The 16399-nt window shown below is 37.5% G+C and overlaps 2 protein-coding genes across 3 annotated transcripts in view; one reads left to right on the top strand and one right to left on the bottom strand.

Moving 5' to 3' along the window:
• LOC105201176 (alpha-actinin, sarcomeric) overlaps positions 1–9490 on the top strand; it is a 41884-nt gene extending 32394 nt beyond the window's left edge. The window contains exon 15 of the mRNA XM_039449355.1: positions 9480–9490. The gene's annotated coding sequence lies outside the window, so the exon portion shown is untranslated. The remainder of the gene's footprint in view (positions 1–9479) is intronic.
• The window catches only part of LOC105201236 (mucin-5AC), a 47427-nt gene continuing 33451 nt past the window's right edge, over positions 2424–16399 (bottom strand). For both annotated transcript variants that reach the window (XM_039449328.1, XM_039449333.1), the window contains exons 16-20: positions 15857–16352; positions 7246–12162; positions 5557–5737; positions 5300–5437; positions 2424–4320 (exon numbers count right to left, since the gene is read on the bottom strand). In XM_039449328.1, coding sequence (XP_039305262.1) covers positions 3869–4320; positions 5300–5437; positions 5557–5737; positions 7246–12162; positions 15857–16352 — 6184 coding nt within the window. In that variant the 3' untranslated portion in view covers positions 2424–3868. The remainder of the gene's footprint in view (positions 4321–5299; positions 5438–5556; positions 5738–7245; positions 12163–15856; positions 16353–16399) is intronic.

Genomic DNA, 16399 nt, shown 5'->3' with positions numbered 1-16399 from the left:
GTACTAAATTAAGGTTTCGTCGATATTAACAAATTTGAGAATACTTTAGATTAACGCCGAGAGTGTGGAGTAATACGTGAGTCGGATTACGTGCTGTATTTGTAATTGAATACGTGGATAGTATCGAATTAATTTACCAACGAAAGAGGGGGACAATAACGTATCGAGACGTTTGATTGCTGGAGCTGTATCAAGTTGTTGCAAACAGCCTTGAATATATTATTTCTGGATGATTCGCTCGATTCGATCGGCTGCCGACTTGACTCGCGTTGTATTCGCGCGCGGCGTTGGTGTGAAGTTGCCGATGTTTAAATCTCGTAATCTTATCGAAGGAGCGTCATAACGCGTCGGTTGTTTCGTTTCGGCAGTGTTCAATCGCGAGTGTCGTATTATGACAATGAGTTCGATCGCATTTTCGCAAGTGCCTTACTTTGTGCATGCGTCGAGGGAAACGCGAGACAACGACGAAGCCTGAGACGCACCAGATTTATTGTCAGGGCAGCTTCAATTGAGGTTATCTTGAGGGCATCGGTGAGTTTAAGTGTACAGCGAGGGGACACAGTTTGCTCAATTCAATCGGTTGCCGTAATGCATCGATCGTTTTATTTCAGGAATGTTCAATGGTGATTGTCTTATGAATAACGAGTTCGATTGCGTGTACGCGAACGTTACCTTGCTAGCATGCGACGAGGGAGTGTGAATCGACGAGGAAATCTGGGAGACGTCAGAGCTCCTTCAGAGCATCGGTGAGTCTAAGTATGCAGTCCAGTCCAGTCGGCAGTCAAGTCAATATTTGGTACCTGCCCTCTATTTTTCACAGGGGCAATACGACCACTATAAGCAAAGATTTAATGTGGAAATTAAAGTTTTAATGTGTACTTAAAATACAACTTAAACAAACAATGGTTTGCGTCAGTAATTCTAACCACGCTTTTTCACGTTATGCAGAATCACTTCTCACTGCTACGCGGCCAACCAGCGAATTCTTAAGTATGCAGTGAGTGAATTTGAAAGGACGACGGCCCTTGTTTGCAAGAATACAGTGTTATGTCAATGGAATTGACAATCCGAATAGTCTGAGAGCAGAAAGAAAGGCTTAGAAGAGGCACATATCTGACGCTGTTGGAGTAATTTTGTGGTAAGTTCAAGAAAATAAATCATAATAGTTATTTAAAATAATATATTGATTTATTAGAACACTGATTTAATGCGACTTCTTTATTTATATTACAGAATCAACGTAGCTATGTAGCAGATATAACTTCGCTGTTGCGTATTGAGTCTGTGAGTAATAAATTAATTTTTTATTAAAATAATAGACGATTTAGATTAGATATTGCTAAAACGAGAATTTTATTACTGCATATATATATATAAAATAATAATAAAATTCTCGTTTGTACATATATATAATGATAAAAGAAATCATTTATCTTGTAAAGAATTGTCATATCAAATAATATTTATATCAAACCAGGTAATATCAAGTTGCATAAATAATCATAGGTTTATTCTATTTTTACAAAACATTTTGCAAAAAATCAGAAATCAATAAGTTTTTACTGACTATAATTATAACATTATTTTATAAGAAAATTTTTGAATTCTTCAAATTAAATTATTGTATGGTCATATGCAAATCATAGAGGCACGAACTGCAGCAATAGATGCTGTGATATACTTATGTATAAAAAATAAACTTTTATTAAACTCAACTGTAATATAATTATATTTAAAAAATTCAAACGGGTTTATTTAGTACTTTTCAAATATACACTACTTAACAAAAAATAGAGAATACTTAAAATGTTCAAAATTACACAATATTTAGATTGCTGTAACTCTACGAAAAATTATTGGAGAAAAAAAATTTAAAAAACATTTTAAAGCTTGAAATTTGTACTTTAACATGCTTTAGATACACGCTTTTGAAAATCTTTTATCTCCGTAGTTCTATATAGAGAAAAAAATATTACGTTATTTTGTTCCTTAAAAATTCGCGCATTCAAAAAATTTTTTATTAAGCTGCAGAGCTGCACGAATTTTTAATAAGGAACAAAATAATGTGATATTTTTTTCTTTATTGAACTACGGAGGTAAAAGATTTTGAAAAACGGACTAAAGCATGTTAAAGTCCAAATTTCAAGCTTCAAAATGATTTTTTAATTTTTTTTTTTTACGATAATTTTTTGCAGGGCTAATTTTACAACGATCTAAATATTGTGTAATTTTAAGCATTTTAATAATGTTCCCTATTTTTTGTTGAGTAGTGTATATCGCGACATTCATCCGTACTCTCCGAAAAATTTCCTTTGATAGATAGAAATTAAATAATTTGTTTTATTTAAGATAATACTAGATTTGATGTTATATTGCCTTTATTATAACTCATTTTTGCAAAAAATTTACAACAGACAGGTGTGTGTGTGGTTAAAGCGATACTTTTATTTCACGTACAAAAATCTTCGGTACATACAGATTCGATGTACTCGGTACGCCGATGAGAGTCGAGTAAGCTTTATTAACGTATATTTCTTCATCGGATGGACGTACCTTATAAAACAGGGAGGACTTAATCACGAAAATTTACAGATAAGTTAGCGCCCGCAAAAAGTACGCTTATCTTACTCGCTACTTATAACACTATTAATATTTACACAAAGAGACTTTAACGATAATATCACCGCTCTGCGTTTTCGCTCAATTATATGGCTATTGCACGGTCGTACAATAAGTAGACGAAATACATTTTCATCGAAATGATTGCCTGAAAATATTCCGCTTCGTAGTCAATGACCGTAAATCAATTTTTTTAAAGACGCCACTAAAAATTTTACAAATGTAGGAAAAATTGTAGACGAACATTCTTGAGAAAGATAAAAAAAATTCTATTTTTTGAAAATATGTATTAAAATGTAGTATTACTAGTCTGAAAGAAAAACTGATTATTTTTTTAGAAATGAAGAAGGAACGAGTGCAGTTATGGCCTTCTAATTAATATCAATTTAAGTCTCCTCGAACGAATAATCCAACTTCACGCTTGTTTCCTATCGTTATTACAATTCTATATGTAGTAATATGAACGATGATTTTTGTCAAATGTGTTTGTTCATCATCTTACAAAGGTAGTAAAGCTTGAGTCTAAAAGTAATAACATTTCATGCATTACTATATGTGAAAAGAACATAAATTGAAATATTTTTATAAAAATTTATTTTTTGAGATTAGGAATTTCTCTCTCTCTCTCTCTCTCTCTCTCTCTCTCTCTTAATTTTAAATCAAGCAATTCATTGAATATTTATCTTTCGAAATATCGCAATAATAATCTTAATCACTCGACAGTCATATTAATTTTCGAAGATATCCTATACATAACGGAAATAAATAAAAAGATGTGTTATTTAAATATGTATAATTAGGAAATATATATTCTGCGCGAAGTAAATACAAAATTAACATATTTAATTTTATTCTGCTCGAACAAATAGAGGAAATAAAGTTGAGATTTAACTGCACTAACATTTCAAGTAAAATTTAATTTAACGCTTAATTTAATGCCTTTTTTCGGTATTTTTGTAATCACGTAGAAACAAAAGAAATAGATTTACCAAATTAATCCTTAATTACATTGATGGGATACAAACATATTCCACCGCATACAATTATGCAAATATTTTATAGTAATTTTGTGCCACGCAAGAAATATTTGCGTAATTGTGAGGTACATTTGTACCCTGCCAATGCAGCTAAGGATTAAGATAAATTCTGGAAAACATAGATCTATTACAATAAAACTTAATTGGGCTATTACAATAAAATTTAAGATAATTTCCTTATACTGGACTATCGAGTGATTAAAGCGAAGCGATCAGTCCTTACAACCAAGACCGGCGGACCAATTGCACATACCGCCGACCGGATCGAAGGACAGTTTATCGGGACAGGTATACTCGGTTCCGATCACCTGGCCGTTCACCATACGGGCACAGGTAATGAATTTCTTGCACGAATATGGATGCGGAAAGTTGCCCTGGTCCAGGCAGCGTATGGTACCCTTACTCGTGAGGAAGAGTTTACTGTTTAGGGCGGACTTGCCGACGATGATCGGCACCTCGTCCTCGTAATAATCGTAGTCGATCACCAGCGGTCTTCTGGGCCTTGTGGTCGCGTTCACCGTAGGCCTGTCTTTTGGCCGAATTCTCTGGCGGCTTCGAAAGTTTGTATCGTACCTCGAGACCGTCCTAATGGTCGTAGGGTCTGTTCTAGGTGCTACGGTGGTGCTTATCTTGCGCCTATCAGCATCCCTTAACGGCGTTCGACCTAGTCGTGGAACCTGATTAGTCTTTGTCGCTTGGACATTGATGGGAGGACAAGCGGGTCACTGTTTCCCATAGTGAGAGAGCGCGTCGAAGTGGAAAGAGCAAGATTCATTAGTAACACATCGATCAAGAGTGGATGATAAGGGTCATCGGCTACATAAAGATTGAAAGACGAAGAGACAACCTTATCAGGAATATCATGAGCATGTGCGTAAAATCGTGCTGCCAAATCTGCCTATTTAAAATGAGTACCGCAGTAATAATGAATGATACAGAAACAGTTATTCCTGAGAAGGTCTTTAACTTAATTATCTAATTATTTGAATTCTCTCAAAGTTCGGCCGAGGGATTCATACCATGTACTATCCAGTCTATCGATGATGGCATGAATTTAATGATTAGTGATTAATTCGCTTAGCAAAGCCAAATTATAAATAAACATGGCCGTAAGAGAGAAAGAATCGAGATTGATGGTGCATAGAAGTTACGATTGCATTAGTATGTAAACAGCTAACATTGATTAAGACAAATGATATCCGCGAATAAATCGCGGAATTGTATGGCATAATTGAAGAAAGAATAGCGAGAGGACAGAAGACAAATGCTGACAGAGAAGCGAAGATCATGAGAAGAATATGGCGCGATGAGTGGATTAATCGATTGGATGATAATGTTATTGCGTAGATTCCTTATTTTTAGAAAGATGATTTTTTTGGATGATTACACGATTTGACGTAAATCGAGGAGCTGGCAATTTCCAGAGCAGATTATTAGGTTCGTCGTTAAACACAGTTATCAGAATGGGCCCCGAATTGAAGACGCGGGCCGCGGCGATCTTGAAATAAATTGATTGTCGTTAGGTGAAAAACGCATAGCTATCAGATGTAGTCCGTAAAGAGAATGAAGTATATGATGATATGAACTTCAGATTAGAAAAATTAGATAGTCGGATGGCGCAGTTTCTAGCAAATATAATGTACCAATGTCCGATGACGAGGACGGCGGATCCGACAATGTCACCGCAAATTCTTGAGCGCGGATGCTTTGATCGGACACGTCTGCATTCTGATCATGCAAGACGGCGGTCGGCTTGATATATTCATTGCCCTCGAACGAGTCTAAAAACAGATTCGAAAGAGAGATAAAAATTAAAATTAGACAGAATAAAACTATGTCTTATGAAATAAAAACTAGAAATACACGAAGTAAGCGAATGTTACTTTTTGGGTGAACTTACCCACGAAATCTATTCTTGGTGATATGGTAGACTCGGTTGGTGGTCTACCTCTTCGATGAACGATCAGTGTGTTCGACAAGGTGTTGGTTAGCGGAGTAGTCGTTGTGAACGGTGTCGGTTTTCTGTGTCTGTTAGAATATCCGTTTCCTGGATTGTGACTAACCGAACCACTGTTCGTCACCTGTTCAAGATGACAATGATTTATATATTATAAATAGTGTTATTATTAATATTATAATGCCATGGATTCAATTACGAATGTACACACATGTGTGCATATGCGCGTTTGTAATTTTTGGCAAAGCAAAGCTTATGATAGATTCGTTGAGATAAAGAAAATCTATGTAGAAAGTTTCAAAATTAATATCTCAGACAACACAAACATCTGGAAGATCTTTAAAACGTCTCACAAAAATTTCTCCTTTAGATTTTTTTTTTTTTTATTTAAAAGATTTTATCTCATTTATTAATACAATATATTATATCTTTTAAACGTTTTTTATGTGTCTTAACCAAAACACTTTTCAATCTTTACATTTTTTAGTCATCTTTTAGACATATAAACTTTTTTTTTTTTATGTTTTAGTCATGCCTAAAGGATCGCTTAATTTTTTAAACATCTTTTAGGCTCTAAATTGTTTTGGATTGTTGTATTGTTTGAGACATTCTACATGTTATATTAAATATTAATTATTGATTTAAGCGTTAACAGACGTTGAAGGTAATATATCAGAAGATAAAATAAACTCGCAGAAACGCACATAGAGACGTCTTTCGGACGGAAAGAGATTTGTTAATTTATAATGCCAGGGAGCAGTAGCAGCAAATGAAGATATTCCTTGATCCTTTCGCATTCCAGAATGTTCACTCAGAGAAAGATCAAGTTTCCAAATTGATGTTCCGACTTTTATCCCGGAGTAAGCAGTTTTTAATAATCAGAGAAAAAAAGAGCTTCTTCGTAGGCGAGCAATGTATCTTAAAATATGATGATGACGTAGCAGCATAAAGGATGATAATGTAGTTTCCAGTTTTGTTTCACGAAAAGTATTTTAGTTAGATCCAGCGAGAGGCGATTATGAAGAGAACTTGTCAACAGGCATTCAAAAGAAGTCCCTTAGTTATGATCGATTACAATTGATTCCATCCGTATTAATCGCTCGTATCGTGTAATATCATATTGAATGATAGATTATGTTTTGATTAGACGTCAAGAAATATGACGATTATAATCAACAATCGAACGAATGGTTATTTTAAGCAGTTGAAGTAATCTCCATGACACTGCGGTTTTGCATTTATTTCTGAAGTTTTTTTGATAGGTATACCAATCGGCACCAGAAGCAGATTCAGAAGAGAAGATTATATGTTGAGCAAGGAACATCTTCAATCAGGCGATTTTTTTTTTAAGCTAAGACGTTAAGCTGATAACGTTTTTACGATCCCTCTGCATTTATGAGGGAATCATGCCGATCATGCTTCAAGAGATCTTTTAGTTAGCGTCAAGAAGAGGCGATGGTATTTGTAGTAATAAACCAGTTCTACTAGGATTCCTCATTAGTCTTTTGCAGCATTTCTTTTTTTTGTTTTTTTTTTGTTTTTGTTTTGGTTAAGGCAACATGCAATCGATCAAGGAAGTACAATATATGTTATCAAAGCAAAATTGGGTCTTCGACTTAAAGCTGCACTGACCTCGAGCGAGGGTTGTTCAGTGTCCTCCTCGACCGGAACAGACGTCCTCGTGATCTGCGGCACTATGTCTTCCGGCCGTTTGGTCATCGTTTCCTCTTCCTCGGATTTAGAATACTTTATTATCTTTTTCTTGACGGGAAGATTATCACTCACATTAAGATTATTTGAAAAGTGTAAAAACTTGAACGCGTGAAGTACTTGAATATCCTTTCTGATAAAGTTAGAATCTGCATTTGTTTCTTCAGCTACTGAGTCCATTTCTTTGGACTGAGATTTAACGCTTTTCAATACAACTTCCATTCCTTTTCGTGTCTCCTTTTCATTGGAAAGATTTTTATTCGTGTGGAAGTTATTTGAAAAACTATCTAGAAGATCTTCATCGGTAGTTTCAGAATCTACATTTGTTTCCTTAACTGTTGAATTTTTTTTTTCGGATTTGGGTTTGACGCTCTTCAATACAACTCTCATTCTTCTTCTACTTCCATGTTTGAGAGGAACAACTTTACCTCTGTGAAAATGATTAGAAAAAGTGTTTTGAAGATTTTGATTGATAGAATTGGGATCTACACTCGTTTCTTCAACTGTTGAATTTTCTTTCACAAGTTTAGGTTTGACGTTTTTTAATACAACTCTCATTCTTCTTTTAGTTCCATGTTCGATGGAAAGATTTTTACCACTCTGAAAATTATTTGAAAAAGTATCTTGAAGACTTTTATTAGTAGAAGTAGAATCTATAGGTGTTTTTTCAACTGTTGAATTCTTTTCCTCAGACTTAGGTTTGACGCTCTTTAATACAACTCTCATTTTTCTTTTGGTTCCATGTTCAGAGAGAAAATTCCTATCGCTGTAAAAATTATTTGAAAAAGTGCCTTCAAGACTTTCATTTGAATTATATTCTGTACTGACTTCTTCAGTCGTTGTTCCCTCTTCTTCGGATTTAGATTTAACTTTCTTCATAACTCTCATTCTTCTTCTTGTTTCTTTTCCATTGGAAAAATTCTGATTTATGTTAAAATTATTTGTATTATTTTGATGATTTTTATTGATAGAATACGCAAAATCAGGATCCGCATTTGTTTCTTCATTTATGGAATTTTTTTCCTCAGGTTTAGGCTTGACACTTTTCAATACAACTCTCGCTCTTCTTCCTACATTTCTTCTGTCAGAGAGATTCTTATTTGTATAAGAAAAGTTGTCTTGAAGATTTGTATTAATAGAATCAGAATCTACACTTGTTTCTTCAATTGGATTCTTTTCCTCAGATTTAGATCTAATATCATCTTTCAATATAACATTTATTAACTCTTTCGGTTTTTCTAATTTAGAAGAATCCTCGGATACATAAAGATTACTTTGACTATTATTTGGAAGACTCTCATTAGTAGAACTATAATCGATACTGGATTCTTTCATTGTAAAGCTTTCTTGAGATTGTTTTATTTTTTTTGATACATCCTTCCGTTTTTCTTCAATATTTCCGTTTTCATGATGAATTTGAAGCATTTTATTCTCAGCAACAGTAGTCTGAACTAAAGTTGTTTCTATTATAGGTAAAGTGGTAGTTGGTTCTTTCTCGACTCTTTCCTTAATTTTCTTCGATACAATTTTCATTCTTCTTCCATTTTCCACTCGATAAATATTATCTTTAGTAGTATTCTGAATATCAATATCTTGATCGAGTCTAGTAGTGCTATTGAACGCTTCGGAGTTAATTCTGATTCTCTTCTGATTGATTCTTCTTCTACGATTATTCTCAATCGTTTTTGAAGACGAAGTAAAAGTAGAAGGCCTTTGTGATCGTCCGCGATATAACGTAGCCCGATGTTGAGGATATTGGTTAGTTCTTTGCAACGTTAGAGGACTTCCAAGCCAATTGTTTGTTCGATTTAAAACGCGACGTCTGGCGGTTTTTTGACTGGAGTGATAATTGATTGTATCGGGTTTTGAAGTCGTTTGATTGTGTTTTCGGCTTTCTGTAGCTTTTGAAATAGCTTCTTCAGACACTATCTTCATCTCTGGAGTTGTAGAATCACTCACAGTTTGTGTAGAACTCGACTTGTTAATGCTTGTTCGATTTTTAGTTCGAATTTGTGTTTTTATAACTTCTTTGAAATCTGTCTTTTGTTCTGGCGTTATCGACTCTTCGCTTATCGTTCGTACGAAATCTGGTTTATAAGTGTTTGTAATTGTTTGGATTATGGAATTTGTTGCAATTGATTCGCCGGAAGTCGTAGAGAGCGTCGCGGAAGTTGTAGATTTTTCTAAAGCTACAGTCGCTTTGTTAGTAATCGATGTTGCAGTCGAAAGGAAGGTTGAAGGAGTTTGAGTATGAACTATTGATGTCGAGGAACTTTCGTCCTCTTGAGTCGACAATGCAGTTGTTACAACTGATGTTTCAAAATTTGTATTATAAAGAGGCTCTGAAAATGCGGTCGCTGTGGAGGTAAATATTTCAGGGTTTTCGAATGTCGTAGGAATGTTAGTAGTTTGAGTAGATTCTGCAGTTGCGGTGACAGTTAATATCTCAGAATTGTTATCAATATTATTTAGATCTGTATGATGTATCGTAGAAGATTCGGTTGTTAAAGTTGTGGGAGCAGCTAAACTCGTTGAATTTATGACTGCACTTGTAATAAGAGCTTTGGATGAAGTCACAGAATTAGTTCTAAATTGAATCGTAGTTGGCGGAATCTCGCTAGTTGTTGAAGTAGAAGAAATGCTCGTATTTGCAGATAGTGTAATTATATTTAAATCAGTAATTGTTGGAATAATTATGTTAAGAGGCATAGTCGTAGTTGTTATGTTTTCAGTTACAGTATTTTCATTTGAGAGATTACTCGTTGTCATAGATGTAGTAGCACGTACATGTTGCATGTCCATGGTTGAAGAAGAAATAATCGTTTTTAGTGGTGAAGCAGTTGTAGGAATGGGAATTGTTGTAGTATTTTTAATTGCTGTAGTAGTGAATGTGGGATAATTTTCTATCGTGGAAGATGTTTCAACTCCATCATTAGCAGCTCCATCAGTTTTAACATTATACGTATTTACCGTTGTTGGAATTGCGACTGTAGAATCATTTGCAATTATAGAAGTAATCCCAATATCAGCATTTGTAACTGTAGTTACGTTTGCAGAATCAATTGCAATTTCCTGCGTACTAACAGTTACTGGTATCGTGATTGTAGAATAATTTGTCGTGAATGTACTTTCGACTTCAGTATTTGCAAGTTCAATTGTAATCGCAGGATCAGTTACAGTTGTCTCTGAAACTACGGAATTTACATTTTCGGTAGTAATTTCAGTTTTAATGCTTGGTACGATCGTAATTGCAGAATCAGATAGAATTTCGTTTGTATTCTTGATTGCTTGATTATCAGTTACGAAATAATTCAGAGTAGTTTCAACTCCATCATTTATTGTTGCGGATGTATTGATTGTAGCATCAGTTGCAACTATGGGTGCTTTTGAAACTGCTATCATCGATGGTATCGTAATAGGCGCATTTGCAACTGCAGGTACCGTCATGGTTGTATGATCATTTGAAAAAGTTGGAACGTTAGCAGTAATGGGATCATTTGTCGTCGGAATGATTTTTGAGATCGAAGGTGTTGCTGCGATTACCGAGTTCATCGAGGTTACCGTGGCTTTTACAGTTGCATAATTTTCCGAGTTTTCGATTTTTGTGTCTTTTGAATTTATTATGAAATCATTGTGAATATTCAAAATATCAAGAGATGCTGTGGAATCGGGCACGTTCAGAGGTGTCGTCGAAGTCGTGGGAAGTTTACGTCTTCTTGAAGTCAATGTCGAAGCGGACTTAGTTGTTAGCGAAGTATTTCTTAGGATGTTTGTCGCAGGGTAAATTGAATCACTCTCAATTTGTCTTATGGCGTCCTTGATTGGCGAGACGGTGGTCCTGTGTCTTCTCTTTGCCACTATACGTCTGCCCGACCACAATGGAGTGGTAGCTTCGTTATACTTGCTTATAGTTAGAGCAATTCTTCGTCTTGTTGGCGTTGTTGAAGTTTCGACACGAGCGTTGGAAAGAGGTGTATTATGATCGAAGTTAGACATCAATTTTTCTTTTTTGGACGTTTGTCTGTTGACAAGAATTGTAACTAAGTTAGGTTTTTCATGATTCGATATATTCTCAGTGTTATCAGAATCTTTCGAGAAAATCTCTGACGAACTAGGCGTGGAATATTTTTCTTTATTAATATGAATGTCGTTATCATTAACGACATCGTTTACATCGAATTCTGGTTCAGTCGCATCACGATGAGTGACAGTGACGGTTTCACGATGAGTGACAGTGACGGTTTCACCAGTAGAAATGTCGGAAATTAAAGTACTTTCTGTCTGCTGTTCAATAGGAATGTCGATCGTCGTGTGAAATAGCGTAGAACTATCTATCAATTTCGAAGATGATACATCGTTCTCGCTCTTGGTGACGTAAAATCCACGGATTATTGGGTTGGGAATAAGACTGGCGAGAGGAATGCCGCGCATTGTTGTCGGCTTTAAATAGATTGAGGTCGTAGATATCTTTTGTTTGTTCTCGTCTCCTTCGACTGTGTTTGTGACTGAAACTCGTTCATCAAAGTTTGTGACGTATTCCTTTCTTGGAGCCCGAGATTTTGCTTTGTTCTTTGAAGCTTGTTGCAACCACAAGTCACCGGTCTCTTCGATCACATTTCTCGATGACTGGCCAAACTCTTTTTCGCTTTCTTCCAACTCGTCTGTTCCTTTCAACGACTCCTCGACGTTCTGCCGGCTAATGTCGTTGTCCACGTCGTTACGCAGCAAGTGCAAGAGTACGGACGACAACGTCGTGGGGGTACGATCGTCGTAGTCAGTCGTCGGATAGCCGATCAATTCCTTCAGGGTCGGCAGCCTGATAGCTTCCGAATCGGCGACCTGAAAATCAGAACAATGCAGCGCACTTTAATGCGGAGATCCCCAGGGACCTCTCTCTTTCTCTTTTCCCTTTCCCTCCATAGTTTGTTTCTTTGCAGTCTCCTTCTTTCTGTCTTTCTGTCCGTGCGTGAGCTGCGCCAGTTTTGGAAGAGAAAAGAAGGAACATGAAGAGGGGGACTCTCTAGTTATCTATTGAAGCGCCGCGAACGTGTCTTGCTTGCTGCGTTAATTAGGATGATAAGGAGTCATCCTGGGTCATCAGTAGAGTTTAATGATGATTGTATTTGTGGTAAGTAGAAGTACATCATCAAGAAAGTTATCAGAGGTTTCGGTCAAGGATTCCTCTGAGTAAGCGGATGAAGAGAGTGCTCGTTATGATTCGTCATTATTGATGATGTGAGGATGAAGCGTGAAGACGATTATTCGGTCATCGGTCATCGTGAGATATAGCGAGTCTTTGTCGTTCCTTTTGATTTACGTAGTCGAATTTGTTTAACGTCCATTTTATAGAACAATCTTAAATATAATTAAACTCGTTAAATGCTATATACATTAGTGACGTTTAAACAGCTACTAACTCTTTAACGTTCTCCCCGACAAATCGGCGATCACGATTGGCTTCTTAATTACTTAATGGCTGCACCTATATACATTATCGACGTTAACTACGTCGATGATTAATAACATTTGCATACTACTACTTCGCGGAGCCCTTGCCGGCGATCAGGTTGTTGAACACTGACTCAATCTCGATAGTCGAAGACTCGTGAGACTCTGTAGTGAATCGATTATCGTAACGATTATTAAACTCGCTCTCGATTGGCAAGGTGGACCGCTCAATACCGTGACGAACTTCGTTAGCAGATTCGTCAACTCCAGTCACCGAGACTGATAATGGGGTCGTTAAGGGCAACTGATCTGCTGGTATCCACGTGGTCGACGTCAGCGATGAATATTTGGTCTTGATAAGAATCTTTTGTCGCTCCGTAGTACCGGATTCTGTTACCGAAGTCACTAACCTAGTGATGGATGGCTTTACCGTGGTACGCAAATAATATGGATCAATCAGATTTTGCGAATCGAAAAGATCATTGCTCCTCGGCGTCGTTGTCCTTAATGACTGCTGCTTTCGGTGGAAGGCATCCGCGGTGTAATCAAATTTTTTTGCCGGTATTAGGGTTTCCGTAACCGTTTCTTCCGTGTTAGTCAATGACGGACGTTTTGGATATGAACGCGTTCTGAAATATTGCCAGGTGCTTGTAAATTCTGGCTGTGTAGTTTCCTTCTCGATCTTAACATTAGCCCGATCACGAATCTTATAGCGCGTTCGTGGCTGCCGTAGAGATTCCTTCAGCTTTGTTTCTTTTGTTTCTGATGTCTCTTCGGATTCTTCAGATGCAGAGTCTAACAGAGAATATCGTCTAGGTGATAAAGCCTCTTCGGGATCGAATGGTCTCTTCAAGATCACAGGAACCTTGTACCGTGGCCGAATCCCGGGCGCGCGAGTAGCAACTGATGTTGATGTATTATCTTTTGCGAATTCTGCGGCTTTACGATCGTCAACATCCTCGACACGAACCGAAGGATAATTTATTTGGCTTCTTAACGAAGCTGTAGTATAATGTTTCCAAAATTCTGCAGAGTCATCTGAAAAAGTATTCGTTGAAATCGATTTGCTGCTCAGAGTCGTATCTTCTGTAGTGTCCTGTTTAGCCAAATTACGGGATTTTTCTTCTGTATCTTCTTCTTTTTCTTCTTCTTTCTCCTCCTGATACTTAAGATCATCGCGAAGTGTACTGGCAGTGCTAGAAGAAACCGGATAACGTCGAATGAAAAAATTGTTCCTGCGTCTTGAGAGAATCTCGTGATTGCTATTTTCCGTTGACGATGACAGAGGGTATCGGTTGGTCGCGTTCTCTGAAGATTGAGCAGAACTTTTGCGAATAAATTTCTTACGTGCGTATCTCAAATCTAGGATTGATTTTGCGGCTGATAATGAATCTGATTCCGTCGTGAATGGTATGGTACTAGCTTGTGTGCCAGTGATGGTTGAATCTGAGTCCGATATGGACAACGTTGTTATTTGCGCGCGAGTAGTGGATAAATTCTCTTCCTCGGTAGACGGTACCAACGTCTCTTGTTGAAACACGTTGCTTTCAGTGTTATAAATTGTGGCTGTCGCTAATGTTGATTCCATTGTTGTAACTTCAGTATTCATTTTAATCGTTGACTGACGATTCTCATCGGCATCTGTATTAGTCGTCGATATAGGAGAGGTGCGAATATTTTTAGCTTCTTCGCCTGATATCGTCGTGGTTTCAGTCGCTGGAATCTCCAAAGTAACCTTTGTGGAAATGCCAGCGTTGTAATCGGCGGACAAAGTAGTTTCTGTAATGGTTAGAGTTGAATCTTCCATTTCTTTCGTAAATCCAGTTAGAGCGGTAGCGATTGTTGATTCTTCAGTATTTTTGCTTATTGGTGTAATCTCTGCCTGATTGATAGTAGCCGTTGATTTTTGAATATCTTCGTTTCCCATAGGAGTCGTTGATTTTTCAAAAATACTTGAACTTTCTTCTTCCTCAAGGAAAACTTCAACTGATGTCGACGAAGTATCTTGATGCGGACGTTTACGTTTTATCACTTTCCATCTGCGAGATACTCTTGGTTTTTCTCCTTCTTCTGTTTCAATAGTGTTGGCAGCTGTGCTCGATGATATTGGTCTTCTTCTTAGGATTATCTTCCGTTTTCTTGGCGTTTCTGATGTTTCTTCCGCAACGTCAATGGCGCGTTCGGTAGAAAGAATCGTCACCAAATCGGGATTAAATTCGTAAGCCTCGATGTGAGTAGTCGTCGTGGCGACAGCGTCTTCAGGTCGGTCGTTCGTATAATCTATTTTGTTACTAGATACAGTTGTCACTCCAATTTGCGCGATCGATTTTACGGTGTAGATTGGTTGAATAGTGTTCGATTCAACGATTGAATCAACTATGGTAGTTGATTGATCGACGCTGTTCAGCAAATCGTTTCTTTCAATCTTGTCGGTTTCCGCAAAAGTGTCTGTTGTGGGAGCCTCTTGTGTTATAGATGCGATGTGTTCGTGGTTCGGTTCATCGTTCTCTTTTTGCACCGGCTCTTCTACGTTGTTCCTCTTTCTCGTGTACTTCGTCCTGTCATACAGTTCACGATTAACAGTCGGCTTTTTAAAGACCCTGATATTTGTTATCCTATCGTTTTCTTTGTCACTGTTTTCAGATCGCGATCGTAACAATAAGTTTCTCCTAGAACTGTTTTGCGTTATTCTGACTATTGGGCTGTCATCTAATTCGTTGACTTTGATAGATTCTGTGTTGTTGATTCTACTAGGTCTTCGATATCTCTTTCTGATTCCATCGCTGGTGACTGTGCTAACGGTCGTCGAAGCTGTCGTTCTACCTCTTTCTTTATACCTGGAACCTGGGACGGAGTTCGGGGAAACATCTTGTGTTTTTGATCTTGACGTTGGTGGAGTATACCTATTGGATCCCCTATTGCGCGATCTGCTAAAGTCCTTGCTTCTAGACGTGGAAGTCTCTGCGCGTAGATTGTCCACTTGCTCCACCGATTTCTCTTCAGTAACTCGGTTGGCTGGTCTTGTCCTTAATCGAACTCGCTCCGTGTTGGACGGACGCGTCGGATTTCGCGACGTAATACTCACCTTGAACCTGCTTAATGGAGTTGTCGCCGTTGTCGTTGTTTCTGATGTACCGATTCTTCGTCTGGGGAAACCGAACGGTCGCGGTTGTGATACCGCGGCAATTGTCGATCTGCTCGCCAACGTAGCCGTTGTAGTCGTCGTCGACTGACTTGAGCTGCTGCTAGTTGCCGGCAATGTTGTCAACAGGATCTCCGTCGCTGAATCTTCTACCAGTTTCACTGCGTCAGTAGTGGAGCTGATGTCCGCTTTAGGACTGACACTAGATGAGTTTTCCGGCGGTTCAACGCTGATCACGGTAATGACCTCGGTGGAAGTCGAAGTGGTCGCAGGTGTCGTGGACGAAATGGTTGTACCAGCTGTTGTCTTGGGTACTTCTGAATGCTCTTCTAGTTTCGGTGAAGTAGTCACGCTGGTGACTTCTGGTAAGGGTGCTAAGCTAGACAAATTCTCTTCAGTTTTCAAAGTAGTACTTCTGAACCTTTGTACGTTGGTATACCTGAAAAATTAAGTAAGAACGTGAAATGCATAATGATGTAGAAATGT

The sequence above is a fragment of the Solenopsis invicta genome, chromosome 1 (assembly GCF_016802725.1).
Source record: "Solenopsis invicta isolate M01_SB chromosome 1, UNIL_Sinv_3.0, whole genome shotgun sequence".
NCBI classification, from domain to species: Eukaryota; Metazoa; Arthropoda; class Insecta; order Hymenoptera; family Formicidae; genus Solenopsis; species Solenopsis invicta.
This window is presented reverse-complemented; position numbering and strand designations above follow the sequence as displayed.